Source organism: Eulemur rufifrons, chromosome 10, assembly GCF_041146395.1.
Source record: "Eulemur rufifrons isolate Redbay chromosome 10, OSU_ERuf_1, whole genome shotgun sequence".
NCBI classification, from domain to species: domain Eukaryota; kingdom Metazoa; phylum Chordata; class Mammalia; order Primates; family Lemuridae; genus Eulemur; species Eulemur rufifrons.
In genome coordinates, this window is record NC_090992.1 from 24806577 (window position 1) to 24823454 (window position 16878).

Genomic DNA, 16878 nt, shown 5'->3' on the forward strand with positions numbered 1-16878 from the left:
CATAGCATTAAATAAACAATTTTGTTCTAAAAATGCTTATGTTTGGTTCAGTTAGTTCAATGGTGCGCTAATGTCCTATGTCATCCTGATTGCTGTGCCTAAACACAACCTTTAATAGGATGTCACTTTTGGTTTTATGGTGGTTGCTTTCCTAGTTGAGATGGTAGACTAAACAGTTCAAGAGCTCAAGTATTGAGCTCTTACTGGATTAGCTTTGCAGAAGTTAGTATTATACTGGACATAGAACTAGAAGTTAGGACTTGTGTATTATCACTATGGCTCTCATAACTATTATTAACCACGTGAGTATTGTCATGTCTCCTGATCTCTCACCTTCCTCATATGCAAAATGAGGAAGTTAGACTAAGTGAGGGTTAAGGCCACTTGCAAAGTCCTGTAATTCATGGAAAACTCATACCATAACTAGTCCTTTTGGCCAATCTAGGAGATTAGTTTTCGACTGTAGATAAATCTCTTCATTTTGTTGTCTTTGTTTTCTTGCCTGTCAAGTGGCTTTGATAACTCCTGGCAGACCTAATTTATAGGAATTCCGTGAAGATTCAGTGAGATACTGGGGATATAAGTGTCCTGAATAATTAACACATTGCATGAACACAAGATGATATTATTCATACTAAAAGTTAACAGAAAGGTGTCGAGTTTCTCGTTACCTTCCTCTCTCCCCCCTCAAAAAAAAAAAAAAAAAAAAAAAGAAAAGAAAAGAAAAGAAAAAAGAAAGACTTGAGTTAAAAAGGAGTTGGATCCTGGTCAGGCGGTTTCCTGGAGTTTATGGAACTCCACAGGGTCAATGGCGACTTTGTCCTGCTGTGGGTCAGTTTCCCACAGTTGGGGTAAGGCTGCCACACTCTTTCTCCCGACAACACTCTATCAAACACGCCCGCCACACAAAATGCGGCGATTCATTAGACAAAAGTGAGGTTTTGAGTTACAGTAACCTCCGCTTTGCTGAAAGCCCCCTCGGAATCTGAGAGCTTCTCCGTAGGCCAGCAGACGTGCTCGTGTCCCCCCCCAGCTTACAAAGGCCTTATAAACTTAGCCTGATAAATCATCCCCCAAATTTGTGTGCCATGTCTAACTCTGTCTCTCAGTGGGGATATTTTTAACTCCTCCTTCTAACTCTTCTCAGTTCCTTTAAGGAAGTGTGATCCGCAAGGGTCAGACACTTGGCATCTCCTCAGGGGAAAACTTTGAAAGAATTTCTGAGGCTCCCCCTGGGGTAGGACTGGCTTTCCCCCAAAGAACTGGCCCTTCAGAGCATCTTTGCCACATAAGGGCTTGTGCGAGGCCCCAGGCACCAGTTGACGGCCGTGTCTTCCCCACGACAGATGGTCAAGCCTTCAATTTCAGCAAGTGATCCGCTGTGGAGGGGGCGGGCAGGAGCCTCTGCCAGCATGCCGGGTGACAGGCCAGCCTGGGGTAACGGGGATCCGCTGTGTGCCCGGCATAGCTGCTGTGCTAACGACGGGCTGCTGACAGGCGCCTCACCCCGGCTCATCTTTGCAGCAGAAGATCCCCTGCTCCCTTGATTCTGTTTCTCTCTGGCAGAGCTAATGTCCTGTTTGCCTGTCTTTCAAAATCCATTTTGGCACCAGATGGACCCCCTCACGATGGCTAGCAGTTGTCTGACTTGAAGATGCCAGAGGGTTTGCTGACAGCTCCTTCTAACACAACCTGAATCTGGCTGTCGGGTCTGGGATCAAATGGCTTAAACACACACAGGCGGCAAATATTATCAACCCCGGGGAACCAGGCGCGGGAGCCCACTGGAGGGAGAATGGCAATGACGTCTCCCTCCATGATATTCACGTTGCCCTTGTGAAAATAATAATGCTAATCATTACTCTTTAGTAATATGATTGCTCTTCTTTCCTCTTGTCAGTACAGTTGCTGTGACAGCACCGTTGCTATCAATGGTACCATTAGTATATGTGTCATTATTGCACTACTTCTGTTGTTACTAAAATTACTATAGCATGGTGGTTAAGAGCACAGTCTCTGGAGCTACGCTGTTTGATTTTGAATTCTAGATTCACATTTACTAACCTTTGGGCAAGTTATTTCACTTCTCTGAATCTCAGTTTTCTCATCTATAAAATGGGATTCATAGCAGAGGTGGCCACGTGTGGTGGCTCACGCCTGTAATCCCAGCACTTTGGGAGGATCACTTGGGGTCAGGAGTTCAAGACCAACCTGGAGGACACAGGAAAACTCCCATCTCTGCAAATAATAATAATAAAAAAAAAAACATTAGCTGGCCGTGGTGACACACGTCTGTAGTCCCAGCTACTCGGAAGGGTGAGGCAGGAGGATGGCTTGAGCCCAGTAGTTTGAGGCAGTGAGCTATGATGGTGGAACTACACTCTAGCCTGGGTGACAGAACGAGACTCTGTCTCTAAAAAGTAAAAAAATTAAAAGAAAAAAATAAAACACAGGGTGACTTTGGAGAATTATATGAGAAAACGTATTTGAACTTCTTGGCACTGTGCTGAGCACAAGGTAGCACCGGATGCACGGAAGCCAGTATTTGTATTACTGCCACCATCACCGTGCTTACCATGTGTCAGGCACTGTACATTGTCTCAGTTAATTTTCACGATGCCTTGTGAGGGAAGGACTGTTATTGGACCCAGCTTATAGGTAAGCAAAGTGTAATGCAAAAAGGTCCAGCTCCTTATCCAAAGTCACACGAGTAGTACCTGGCAGGGTTAGCGTAAGAATCTCAGTCTGGGTTTCTCTAAAGGCTGTACTTTTCCACCCTCCCATACCAAATCTCATGGCCAATTTATTGGGAATCAGCCCTCTCCTGAGGCTTGGAGCAGCTTTCCAATATGCCCTTCCAACTAGCTGTTCTTGAAAGAAGCAGCCAGTTTTCACACCTCTCAGGTGTCTCTGGATATAGGCTCGAACCCCAGCAACTTGGGAAAATCACAGCTACCAGCTCTGCCACATTAAATGGTTTCCGAAAGGCGTGTGTGATCCGTAGGGCCACCCAGCACGTGCCTTCTGAGAGCTCAGAGGAACGGGACAATGCAAAAGGACTTGGGGTTTTGACCACTCCCTGAAACCCCCTTCCTTTCCCAAGTCTACCCTATTGAAAGAGACGGTGTTGCTCTTGGTACTGGGGAAGAGCACCCAGAGTTGCGTTTCATTTCACACAGTTGAGCTTCAGGGACGTTCCATGAATCATTTATCCTGAACGGGGGCTGATAAGCTTTGGCTTCTGTGGAGAGAAGTAGGAATTGGGGTGATTATTCGGAGCCCTGCTTTTACTGATGGGCAGTCAAATGTTGTATGATGTAGAAAGAGCCATTTCAAGAAGACATTTGCATTTTCAAATGTTAATTCTTTTGGTTGAAAAAGTCTTTGTTTCTCTTTAAAGACTTATTCCGACACCATACTCTTCATCTTAGCAGATTCTAAGAGACCAGGGAGGAGAGAGGTTCTTCTGGGACTTCTCTCAGTTTAGTATTCAGAAATTGGCTGAGCTCGGTATATCTTTGTGTGACGTCCTTATTATAGAAGACCCCAGCGTCATGTGGTTGATAGACACTGGGCTCAGAGCTAAATTCAGACTGTGGCACTGTGGGGTGATCATGCTTTGTAGGTTAAGTGTATTGAGGTGGGGATTTTACTCCAGGGTAGAGTTGAAGTGGGAGAAAGGCGAAGAAAAGAGAATTCCTTACAAGAATTGAATTCACCAGGAATTTGATGCGTTCTGATATTTTTGAGAAATATTTGGGCCTGAAATCCACAGGCACACCTAGGACTAAAAGTAAAAGGAATTGCAGAACTTAGGTGGCTTTGAAAATCCTTCTTTCCCAAACACGGGCAGGTGGAGGGGCTTAACTACAGGTGGCCAACATGAATGCCCTAATATGACACCTTTAATAGAGTCTTCATTTCCATGATGGACTTTAACAAACGCAATGGTTACATAAGAAATAACTCAGAAAGTTATAGGGCCACCATGTAATTTATCACCCAGACCAGGACATTTTTTAGAGTTAAAGTAGGTACTATTAATACTTACACCAGTACAGCTGGTATAAACTGGGATTTTTCTTGGCAAATTGGGACCTTTGGTCACCTTAGCAAGTGAAACCTACGGATCTCACCATAGAACCACTTCAGAAACCAAGGTGGCGGTGAGGCAGGAAGACCCTTATTCAATCACAAATAGCTCTTGTCCACAGCAGGAACTGGAAGAAAAACATTCAGGAGATATTTGAGAAACCCAAGGAGTTTAGTTAGTATGTGAATCATACCTATTTCTCATGGGTACTACTAATTAAAACATTTTATTTGGAAAGGCTAAGATAAAACATGTTTACCAATTCCTTGTATTCGTCCAGCATGTATTTCAGCATCTCATCATCTGTGAATTTATAGGGTTTAAATTACGTGTTGTTGTTGGGGACCATGAGTAATTCTCAGACAATTATATCGCATTGAAACCTATCTTAAATTATGGCGAAGACTTTCCCTCTGTATGAGTGAAAATATTTCCTTGGGGACTTAATTGTTTTGTGAGATCTGTTGGCTGTGCCAAGAGTGTCCCCTTTATAGGGAAGGTCCAGCTTGGATACAAAACAAAGGCTAAAATCTCAAACTCAATACTAGCTCTAACCCCATTCTGAATATTTCAGAACACGTGTAAAGACAATAGAAGTGACTTATTGCTTTTTTTCCTTCCTGTGTCAGAACTGAAATGTTAACCATGATAATGTGTTTCTTCACAGGTTCTTCTTGAAATTTTTCCTCAAATGTAACCAAAATTGCCTAAAGAATGCAGGAAACCCACGCGACATGCGGAGATTCCAGGTGGGTCAGTCTTGTCTTTCTTAAATCTCAATAAGGACATGAATGTCGGGAGAGGGTGAAGAAGTCTTAGGCAGGAGAAGAGAGAGAGTAGTGTCATTTCCCCAGGGGTGAGGAGCAGGTGAGGCCCGTGGTCCCCTGGGTATCTGCAATCTTGGAGCTGTTGTTTTTATTAGAGAAGAATTGGACAGTACCACCTGCGTTCACTGTTTGAGATAGTGATGTCCTTTGAGTCTAGTTTTGGCTTCCTGAGTGGACTCACATGCCTAAATCCCCACAGGTTAAGTAAAGGACATAGAAATGATGAATGTTTTGCCTAAAATTTTATAGGTAGAAAACCAGTAAAAAAGAGTAAAGAGTAAAACTGATAAAACTGTTCTGTGTTACAATTATAGCCCCTTCCTCCTTCCTTTCTCTCTGCTTTCCTCTTCCAATCTCGGACATTGCTAGCAATAATTATCTGTTTTAAATGGACCCGTTATTAAGCAGAGCATGCCTAGGACAATATGAGTGACACTCAGTTCTGTTTCAAAAATGTCCTTATGCAGCACGTGTAAGTGCTCTCCAGCCTCAATCAGACCCGCCACCCTTTAACGTTTGAGTGGTGCGTGAACCTACAGAATTACACATGTACTAAAGGAAGTGGACTGAAAAACAAATGTGTTAACTTCTAAAACACACAATGGCACTTGGGCTTTAGGAGAGGTTGCTGAGTTCTAGACAAGGTACTTCTCTCTCTTAAGTGTTGAGAATCCCCTGGGGGTCTCGTTAAAATTCTAATTGAGGTCTGGGGTGGGGCTGGAATTGGGCATTGCTAACAAGCTCCTTGGTGATGCCCAAGCCACAGCCTCACTCTGAGTAGTGAAGGTATAGACCCTTGTGGGGCCCTCCGTGGAATCCTATGGGTGACTTACTTGCTCGGCCAACGTTAGTTCCCCGTCAGAGTAATGACCCCTAGACATGGGTTCGTTGGGTCTGTCAGGGAAACAGCCTGGTGCTGAAAGTACACTCTTAAGCATATTTAGTCAGCTTTAAGTGTAGATTGAAATGGATGCTCTCTGAGAAGCTCTTGAAAAATTTTAGCTGTACATTCATTCACCAATGGGAAAAAGGAAAGGGCTGATCTTGAGCATTGATTGTGGATGTCAGTATCTCTTCGTGTCCAAGATGATTTTTTTAAAAAGAGGTGAGACTTCTCAGTCTCATTAAAGAACAAATTCAGTGGAAAGAAGGCAGTCTCTCCTGAAATTCTGAGGTATTTCTATGAAATCATCTTATCCTCGCCACCTTTTGTCTTGAAAGAGATGAATGGGGAGATTTCTAGTTTCTTGGGAAATGTTTCCCCCTGGCCAGCTTCTGACTCCAAGCTAGTAAACGTGGTGCTCTCATTCCCATACAGGACTTTTTGTGTTGAGTGGGAATCAGCTTTGCAGCTAAGCTGGTGAAACCACACATCTGATGACGCTAAGTGTGTGTTGCTAAGTGTCTTGCGACATGACGCTGAGTTTGTACATAAACTGTTTTGTAGCTTGCTTTGGTCTTGAGATGAGTGCTCTCTCTCTCTCTCTCTCTTTTTGAATTGAGACAGAGTTTTGCCCTGTTGCCCCAGCTAGAGTACAGTGGCATCATCATAGCTCACTGCAACCTCCAACTCCTGAGCTCAAGTGATCCTCCTGCCTCAGCCTCCCAAGTAGCTGGGACTACAGGCAAGCAGCACCACACCAGGCTAATTTTTCTGTTTTTTGTGGAGACAGGATCTTGCTCTTTCTCAGGCTGGTCTCCAACTCCTGGCCTCAAATGATCCTCCTGCCTCGGCCTCCCAGAGTGCTAGGATTACAGGTGTGAGCCACTGTACCTGGCCTCTCTATCTCTTTTTGCCAGGCTTGAGTAAGAAACAAAGTGTAGCCAGGCAAGAAACAATTTTTGTTTAATAAACATGTCCAATGCCTTATGAATACCAGGACCAACTTTGTCATACCTGTCAGGGCAGCAGAGTTTGAGATGGATGTTGGTGACTTTTTTTTTTTTTTTTTTTTGCACACAGAAGAGCTCTTCTTTGTTTAGTAGAAGGGCTACTGACATGAGGAGCAACAAGGTAGATTTCTGGGGAGTCTTGTAATCCTTGGAGCCTCAGTTTTCTCAACTGTAAAATGTAGTAAAAACGAGGATTCTGCTTATTTCACTACATATGAAAGAAAAGCAACATTTTGCCTGGATAAGTAATTTGTAAATGATGACATATAAATGCCAGCCTTTGGAGAAAATTCTTGTGATAAACTGAAGGTGGGTCATTAGTTCAGTCTAGGGTTTCTCAACCGGGGCACAATTAGTATTTTAGACTGGATAATCCTTTTTGGGGGGATAGCAGGGTTTCCTGTGCATTTTAGGATGTTTAACAGGGTGACTAGTCTCTACCCTTTAGATGCCAGTATAGAACACTCAGCCCCCCCAACCATGACAACCAAAATGTCTCCAGAAATTGTCATATGTCCCCTGGTGGAGGGAGGAGAGGTAACTGACACTGCCCATGATTGAGAACCACTCATTCAGTCCTATTCCTGATAACCTCTGGCAGACTCTTCCTAGTGGCAGTGCTACCGTCCCAAAGAGTGCGCCGTTTGATTAAGCATGAGAGCTGCCTGACACAAAGTCCACGCTGTTCTTCAAATGTGATTTATCTGAACCCTGACAATGCTCTGACCTGTGATTCTCATATGTGTCCTAAAAGAGATAGAGCTTTCTCAATAGGGTCAGCCTCCTTGGCCACCACAGAGTCAGTTTTTGAGTTGAAGAGCTGCACCTCTCTCTGTCAACAATGACAGATTCCTTGCTGGCTCTCAGGTGTAACCTGCTTTGTTTCCATCACCGACTCATTACTGCCTGGGAGAGAATAGAGCGAACCCAGGGCACAATGAATGCCAACTCATTTTATTTCATATGTCTGTACATTTGCACATTTATTAGTGATCACTTTGACACAGTCTACATTGGGTCTAATGCCTACAGGCACGCGGATATTTATGCAATCAGAGAATGGATGAATTGCCTCGAGAGAGAGAGAAAGCAAAACCTCAAATATTCCTTATCTAACCTTTTAATTTTTTTTCTCCAGTCTCTTTTCTTTGTTCACTATTTACTGCTACCTTTCTTTGCATCACTTCATGCATCATTTCATGCTGATGGTCATTCCATCCTTCCTGAATCCGTCTTTTTTACCTTGGATTCCCGGACAACAGTCACTCATTCTCAACCCCCTCCACGGGATGCTCTCAATCTGCCTTCCTATAAAGGTTGGCTTTCCCCATGCTTCCTTCTGAGATCCAGACCTCTTCTCACTCCACGTGCTTGAGTCTCTTTCCCACTTCCAGCATCTTAACCACTGTTTGTGCTCTGAGAACTCCGGGGGCTCTCTGAGAGCTGACACCGAGGTTCGGATCTAGCCATCCAGATGCCTGCTGCATATTCCCAGGAACTTCAAATCAGTGATCCCCACACTGAACTCATTGTCATCCTCATATTTTTTTTTTTTGCCTCCACTCCAAGCTAGCTTTTCTTCCTAAGTTCCCTGTCTTGGTTCATTCCTAACTATAAGTGCTAAGGAGATAACTGTTTATATAATATCTGTGTCTACATTCAGTGTGTTCCATATTCATTTGTATAAATGCATGTGTCCATGTGTTTACCTTTATGTACATCTATGGACACTGGTGATGATCCTGATGAAGCGAACATTTATTGCGTGCTTATTTTGTGAGAGGTGTTGTGCAAAGTGTTTTACATGAGTTATTATATTATCTTCATAATACTCTTGTTAAAAATATGCAAATGTGGATTATTCTCATTTTACAAGTGAGGAAACAGGTTTAAGCAATTTGCTCAAAGTTACACATCTACCAAGTCGTGAGACAGTGATTCAGCCCAAGCAGTGTGACTCAGAAATTATCTGATGTTTTGCGACAATAAAGACAGGCAGACACTTGGGGCAATGAGGAGATCTCTTAACCTCTGAGAGCATAGTGGCTATTCATGAATACGTGCTGGAATCCCAGGAAAACCTGAGAGGGGTTTTCTAAAGAGATATTTACCCTAATAGAGCCTAACGATGCCATCTGCATGAAGAACACTGAAGCACCACCAGGGTTCATCAAGCGGAGGGTGGAGTGTGTGGAAGGGGAAGAAGATGAGCGTTGTTCCAGAGCAGAGCTACAGTATCGGTCAGTTTTTACTGTGGGAACTTTAGAAAAAGAAGCCGTGATTCAGCGGGCAGCCTGAGCTTCACTTAACCTGTGGAGTTTTTGCCTAGTTCTCCGGGGCAAGAACATCCCCTCACCTAGATGGGGCATACGTCAAGCGGCCCCCAGACATCTGAGAATATTCCACTAAGAAATCATACTGAAGTTCCCAAATCTTAGGGAGCAAGTGAATCAAGAAGGACGGGATTGGTTTTTCCTGCCGCTGTCCTGGCTGACAGAGGTGTGTCATAACGACATTGGTTGAAAACTTCTTATGAACAAGATACATAATTTTCATCGTTTTTCTTGTAGCCCACTAATTAGGAAGCTGGTTTCCAATATTTTTATGTCTCTGTTGCCTCTGAGGGGGAGTGAAAAAGTGCCTTTTCAGCATGGAAAAAAACTCTGGTCTCCTCTTTACATATCAATGTGGCTTTTACCAGTTATATCGAAAACCTGAGTCCTGGAGACATCCGACTGAAAACACCTCTCTTGCCTACTAAGTGGGCTCTCGCCACCGCCCGCTGCTGCTGCTTCCCTCTGTCCCACTTTGTATGCTGCCGGGCCAGCCTGATCTCCATACAGCAACGCCAGAGCGTGTCTCCTCTGAACAGCAATCAGGGGCCCGTGTAGGTGACTGAGGAGGACATAAGAAAGGTTGTTGATCTCTTGACATGTAAAGACATTCTGTCAAGCAGACTCAGCCTCACAGCCGCTGGGCTTCTGCTGTGTAAACAGAGACTGCTTAATTACAAGGGTCGTGTCAATTAGCATGACCTTAGTGTTTTCAAGAAATTAATCACTTTCCGCAAAGCTGGGCTGTGTTCATACTTTAAGGCAGTATGGAATAAACCTGGTAGAAAATCTGGTACAATCTTTTTTTTTTTTTTTTTCATTTACAATGGATGTTTTCTTTTGAGATCCCCAGGCTGTGGTGGGGGTAACAAACTTGCTTAAATACAACAGTGGATACAGGCTTCATTCAGTTCTGGAGGGTACTGGGGCGAGTGGGGGGCTAGAGGAAGGAGACAGGGAGAGGGTTGGGGATGGAAACAGCTATGACACAGGGGGAAATTCACTGGGACTAAATGAGCCTATTTCCTCCTCTTGACACTAAAAAGATGCTAATGTCAAAGGACTGCGTTAATACCATGTCACGGGTCTGGTTTTTAACTGACAGGAGCCAGACGTTTCCAAGTTGAGATTTAAATCCTTATCAATAGCTTTCCTTGTTGGGACTGGCAGAATGAGGGTGGCGAGGGGAGGAACAAGAATTGGGTTCTAGCTGTCATCTCGGTAGGTACCATAATACCTGAAGACTGAAAAGTAAGAATTTCCAAACTCATAGTTCTCCCATAGGCTGTAAATCTGTATTCATATATAAATATTAGCTCTATGACTATACATGAATGTAAATGTAAGATACATTCATGCATCCATACATACATGCACTCAGTAGTATTTATGGAAGTGCTCGGCGGTGTATCTAGTATGCTGGACAAGAAAGATAGGATCTTTGCCTTCGAGGAACCTATATTCTAGTTGGGGTCTGTTTGTTAGGATAATACTAGCTGCTGTAACAGGTGGACCAAAGAATACATAATGACTTACCTGCAACAGAAAGTTATTTATTGCTCACGTAAGGGTACAAGAGAGGTGCTCTGGTTGATGAGTGAATCTTGTCCTTGAAGTGATTTGGGGACTTGGTTTTTGTTTTGTTTTGTTTTATGTCTCCCCATTCCCTAGAGCTCTGCTGTCTTTATCCAGTCATCTGAAGGGTGAGGGTTATGGACTTCACTAAAACCTTGGCTTAGAAATGGTCCTTGTCAAAGTTGCTCACCTTCCACTGGCTAGAAGTTAGTCACATGGACATATATGACCACGGGGAGGCCTGCACATTCTAGTTGTACAGCCCGGGAAGTAGAGAAAATGGATGTGGGGATATAATTATCATCAGCTGCCACAATGAAGATATGAACACATTATATAATTACAAATATTAGAAATTGTAATTATTGCTATAAAGAAAATTAAATGAGATATTATGAGAGAAATAAACATTATAGAGTGGGACGTAGTAACCTACCTTAAAGTAGGTGATCAGGGAAGGGTTCTGAGGATATGACATTCCAGCTTAGAGCTAAAGGGCAAGAAAAAGTTGTTCCAGAAAGAGCCAGAAGAGGGTTCTGAGCAGAGGGAACAGCAGGCACAAAACTCATGTTTGGCTCATGTTCATCCGAGGAGGTGAACAATTTTCTTTGACTCTTTAGGTATTTGGGTAGCAGAGATGAGGAGAAATCACCAGATTATTCATCCCAAATTCCCCTCCAAGAAAACGTGTTTTTCTTTTAAAAACAGTGACATGCTTTATGACATTAAAAGGCAACTCCCTACCTTTTTCAGTGAATTCTAGAAATTTTGGAGAATCTTTGTTATTTATTGAAACAGCTATGGTGTCTCTGAATGAATATGTTATAGGGTGTGATTAGAGGATTCTTAAAGTACATGCCTAACCTCTGCAATTTCAGTCTGCTTTTAAAGACACTTACATAAAGAAGAGAATATTCTCATCCCTTTTATTTCTCCTCCACCTCTACCCCGTCTTGAATTAATACTTGTATTGTTATATTGTTATTACAAACAGCACATCTCTCAATTAAATTCTTTACTAACAGAATGCTAGTGGCCCAAGCTGCAAGCACTCTGTACATACAGAATAATTTCAAGATGCGCCATGCTGATTAATTATACTGAAAGCAGCTCTAATGATAGTTTCAGAATACAGGATTAATTCACATAACATGGTAAATACAAATGGTAGATTTTCAACCTGATATATTAAACCATTACGGCTTATTGAGCATATATGTATCTTGGCATGCGCTTTGGCAGTAAGCATGCATCACTGAGAAGGAATCTTTATGGACAGGATTGATGCGCAGTGGCTCTGCACTTAGAGGAAGTATATTCTTACATTAAGTACAGTTGCCTCTGACAAAAATATAAAATACATTCAAGGATAGATATAAAAATGTTTAGTTTGATCAGTGATTGCCAATGGATATTGGTTCTGAAGATGCCTTTAGTTATTGGGGCTTACGAACGAAAGGTATTCTTATATTCTTCCACTTTTAAAGTTGTAACTTATAAAGTTTTCATTATATGTCAGATACTGTCTACATGTTATATATGTATAATCTTACTTATTTTTCTACCACTTTTACTCTGGTTCACTTTGCTCCTATCAAGCATGTTGGCTTTCCTTTTCTTTCTTTATTTCTCTTTCCCAAATACACCACACTCATTCCTGCCTCAGGACCTTTGCACTTGCAATTCCATCTCCCTGAGGAACTGTTCTCCCACATCAATGAGTGGCCAGATAATTCCTATTACTCAGATTTCACCCAATCAAAAATATCTCCCATCTAGGCACCACCAGCCCCATTTTATATTTTTCTTAGAAACTATCATAATCTGAAATTTGCTTTTATTGCTTACTTACTGTCTGACTTTCTTCTCTGTCCCCAGTAGGAACCAATCTCCTGGTGGCTAAATGCTTTATCTGTTTTGTTTATTGCTGCTTCCTCAGTACACAGAATAATGCCTGGCACGTGGTAGGCACATAGTAGGCTCACAACTTACTCCTTTGATTAAGTGAATTATCTCAGGCTACAAAGCTCAGGACTGTCTACCTTGGTGCCTAAGCCGTTGGCCAGTGTGCCATTTGCTTTCTCCTGATTTCCACACCCATGTGGCAGCACCCCATTGTTAGAGAGCAAGCGTGACAGTTCTCTTTGTTTGGGTCACTCCTACTTAAAACAGCCACTGGCGACACATAAGCAGAAGGCACCGGTTATACACCAATGCCATCATCAGGAGTCATGAAAAGCACCCTGGTCCACAGAGGGAGGAGTGAGGTCTAGATCACATGTGAGCTTTTCGTGTTTAGCACATGTCACGGTTCAGAAGACAGAAGCTAAGTCTAGTTTCCAAAGGTCTAAATTACTTTAGCACAAGTATCTGAGGATTTGGAAGTATCCTGTCTTCCTGTTAAGAGAAGAGAGAGTTTTGCCTTGAGCCTTAAAATGTGGATTTTATTCAGTTAACCACTCCCTTCCTCTAGCAGTTCCACTCTATTACATCTTGTAGGTTCACGCGTCCTCCATCAATTTTTAATGAGTTATTTGGGATCTTTCAACCAGATAAGAACTAGCAATCAAGAACGTTTCTGAGAATATCTCATTCCATATCCGTCAAGGATATTTTAAAGGACAAAGTTAATGAAGACCTAACTGCTGCAGACCATTTTTATGTAAATAATACTTAAACTGTAGTCAGTCACATAGGCACCCTACATTTATACTGGAAAATACCAAGGGAGTCTAGAGAGGGGACTTAAACCTTAACTGTGTATTGAGAGGCCAGAGGCAGTTGTGTATGAGAACCGAACTGAGAGTCTGGAGGTTTCCCTTCAGGCTTGCCTCTGCTCTTAATTTGTCCTATGACCTTGAAGTTGTTGTTAAACTCTTGAGCCTTAGTTTTCCAAGCTGTAAAAGGAGGTGTTGGACAAATTTGCAGTGTCATAACTACTGAGGGTTCCTCTTATCATTTTCTCCTATGAACCTCATGTGATGACATATTTTTTCAATCTAATTGCATTTATTGAGCAAGAATCACACTCTCTACTTTAGAATTATTCAAAGCCACGTAAAACTGCCAGTTCAGAGCTTCTCATGTGGATGAGATAAGCAGAGTTTCCATATGGAGTTGATATGATCCCAGACAAAGGAAAGTTACTGAATATTTTAGCATGCTGCCTTACTGTGGATGTATTTATGATTCCCTCTCTGCAGTGCTGTCCCCCATTAGTACATTTGAAAACGCTTAGTTTAAAGCCACTAGATTAGTTGATTTCTTGGGTCTCTTGTAAAGAAGTGGTTTGGCAGGCAGGTAGGGTATAGAATGTGGGTTGTGTGGGGTTGAGGGTAGAAGTTTGGTCAATGCCTTTTAAATATATATATAGACTTTATTTTATAGAGCAATTCTAGGCTTACAGAAAAAAATTAGTGGAAAATTCAGAGAGTTCTCATATATTACCTCAATTCTTCCCCACAAATTTCTCCTATTATTGACATCTCACATTAGTGTGGTACATTTGTTACAACTGATGTGCCAATGTGGACACATTATTCACTAAAGTCCATAGTTTACACTAGAGTTCACTCTTTGTGTTGTACATTCTAGAGGTTGGACAAATGCAGGATATTATGTGTACATCATTACAGTATTATACAGAATGATTTCACTGCCCTAAAACTCTCCTGTGCTCCACTTGTTCATCCCTCCCTTCTCCCAGACCCCTCACAGCCACTGATCTTTTTACTGTCTCCATAGTTGCACATTTTCTGGAATGTGATATAGTTGGAATCATACAACTATATGTCTGTTCAGATTGGCTTTTTTCATTTAGTAATATGCATTTAAGCTCTCTCCGTGCCATTATGTGACCTGACAGCTCATTTCTTTTTATGGCTAAATGATATTTCATTGTATGGATTGCCAGTTTGTCTATCCATTCACCCACTGAAGGACATCTTGGTTGTTGGTTGCTGTTGCCTTTTATTTAGTTGAGTTTTTAATTGATATACTTTTAGATGTATGTGCAGCTGTCAGAAATAACACAGAGGGATCCCATGTACTCCTTATCCAGTTTCCTTCAATAGTAACATTTTGCAAAAATATAGTACAACCAGGATATGGACATCGATGTAATCCACCCATCTTATTCAAATTTCCGTAGTTTTCTTGTGCTTCTGTGGGGGTATATTTTTTGGTTCTGTAAAATTTTTTCACATGTGTAGGTTTGTGTATTTACCGTCACAGTCAATATATCAGGCATTTCCATCACCACGATTCCTCCTCTTGCCTTTTTTTAGTAGCCACACTCACCTTCTCTGTGTGTTCAGATTTCCTCTTATAAGGACACTAGTCAGATTGTATGAGTTCCCATCTTAATGGCCCCAATTCAGTGTGATCAAGGCCCTATCTCAAAATAGTCAGATACTAAGGTAGTGGGCATTAGGGCTTCAACATACGAATTTTGGGGGGAAACAATTCAGCCCATAACATATGGTATGTAACCTCTTGGTATTAAATTTTTTCACTCTGCATAATTCTCTGGAGATTAATCCTGGTATAACAATAGTTTGTTCCTTTTTATTGCTGAGTGCTGGTCTATGAAATGTTGCCCAATGGCTTTTCATTTCATGTACATCAAGTTAATGCTTTGAAAGCCTTATTATCAGAGGTCCTAAATTAATACAAAAGTAAAACAACCTAAAACCAGAGGTAAGGAAGCCTGGAACAGACCAACTTGATCACTAATTTCCTTTTACCGAGTTATCATGTGTCAGCATCGAAAACCAAGATTTAAACTTTGTAAATAGTTATTCAACATTAACCTGCTGAAGTGGTTATGTTTTGGAGGGAGGTACTTACTGCCAAAATATTCTAAATTTAAACATTGAAAATATGTTTATGATCTATGCTCTGATTCTGTCTTTGTTGCAGAAATGCATAAAGATAACAGATTTCAACTCTTTTGGTTGCTTTGTCATAACCACTTCTTTCACATGAGCTGCTACTTTGTTAATGTGATCTTCTACTCATGATTGAATTTAGCTGCTTGTGTCTTTTTGAAAATGTGCTCATGAGACAGAAGTTCTGCTTCATGAATCTTAGATAATATAGTTAGGACATACAAGGTCTCATGCCTGACATGAAGGGAAGGGGGACAGACTGAGAAATGATGGCAAGGAAGTACTAGCCAGTAACAAAACTCCCAAGAAACCGTCATTGATGAGAAATATTGGAAACTCTAGACTGAATGGATAAGATGTCTATTTTATAGACTATTTTCAAAGCAGTAAGGATTCATTTAGTTCCAAGCCGGAATGTCACAGACTAAGATGCAGATAGGTTCTAGAAAGCAAAATTATGTAAACCAGTGAAAACTGCAGTTCACAAGAGGCCTAAATTGTATGGTGATATGTTGTAAGCACAAAGGTCTTTAAAATTGTGAGGTTCCATTGAGCAGTGAACATAGAAGAAATACTTTCTGTATCTTTATGTTTAAAACAACAGTGTGTGCTGGGTCCTCTCTATGGCCATCAACATGCCTCACATTATCAGCCCAACACATTCTTTGAAACTTTTTGTTTCTCATCACTAACAACGTGATAACTGCTCTATGGGTCCTAATGTTTTCTGAGTGTTCCATATGAACCATGGTGGCCACTGTCATTTAAGCCTCACAGTAACCTTATGGGTTAAGTACTATCATCGTTCCCATTTGAGAGTCAGGGTCACTGGGGCTTAGAGAAGTTAAGTTAACCTGGCCAAAGTCACACTAACTAGAAAAGCTTGGGAGCCAAGAATCATAAATTTTATGTCTAATTCTTTCAGATTCTGAATAGAGGGGGGTAGATAATAAAAATAATAAACTTTAGGGATGTCTAGATCCAGGAAAAGACATAACAGAGCAGTTTCTGAACCACTGATATGAGTGTCCCCCAAAATTGAAAACATCATTGTGAAATCTCCAAAGTCCTTGAGTAGCTAGAAACTTCTCTTCTGCTCTTCTTACTCTCTTATACTAAGTACTCCCAGCTGGAAGGTAGGGCTCAGATAGAAGGTACCGGGAACATGCTGAGTGTTAATCAACATGTCTCCGGATTATTATATTAAAAAGCAAAGCCCCCTAACAGAAATTTGACTCTAAAAATGTAGTGATAAAAATACATATGGA

The 16878-nt window shown here is 41.6% G+C and overlaps 1 protein-coding gene across 16 annotated transcripts in view; it reads left to right on the forward strand.

The window, feature by feature from the left end:
- The window catches only part of EBF1 (EBF transcription factor 1), a 385100-nt gene that overhangs the window by 240089 nt on the left and 128133 nt on the right, over positions 1-16878 (forward strand). For all 16 annotated transcript variants that reach the window (XM_069484298.1, XM_069484282.1, XM_069484285.1 and 13 more), the window contains one exon: positions 4761-4842. In XM_069484298.1, the coding sequence (XP_069340399.1) occupies positions 4761-4842 (82 nt within the window). The remainder of the gene's footprint in view (positions 1-4760; positions 4843-16878) is intronic.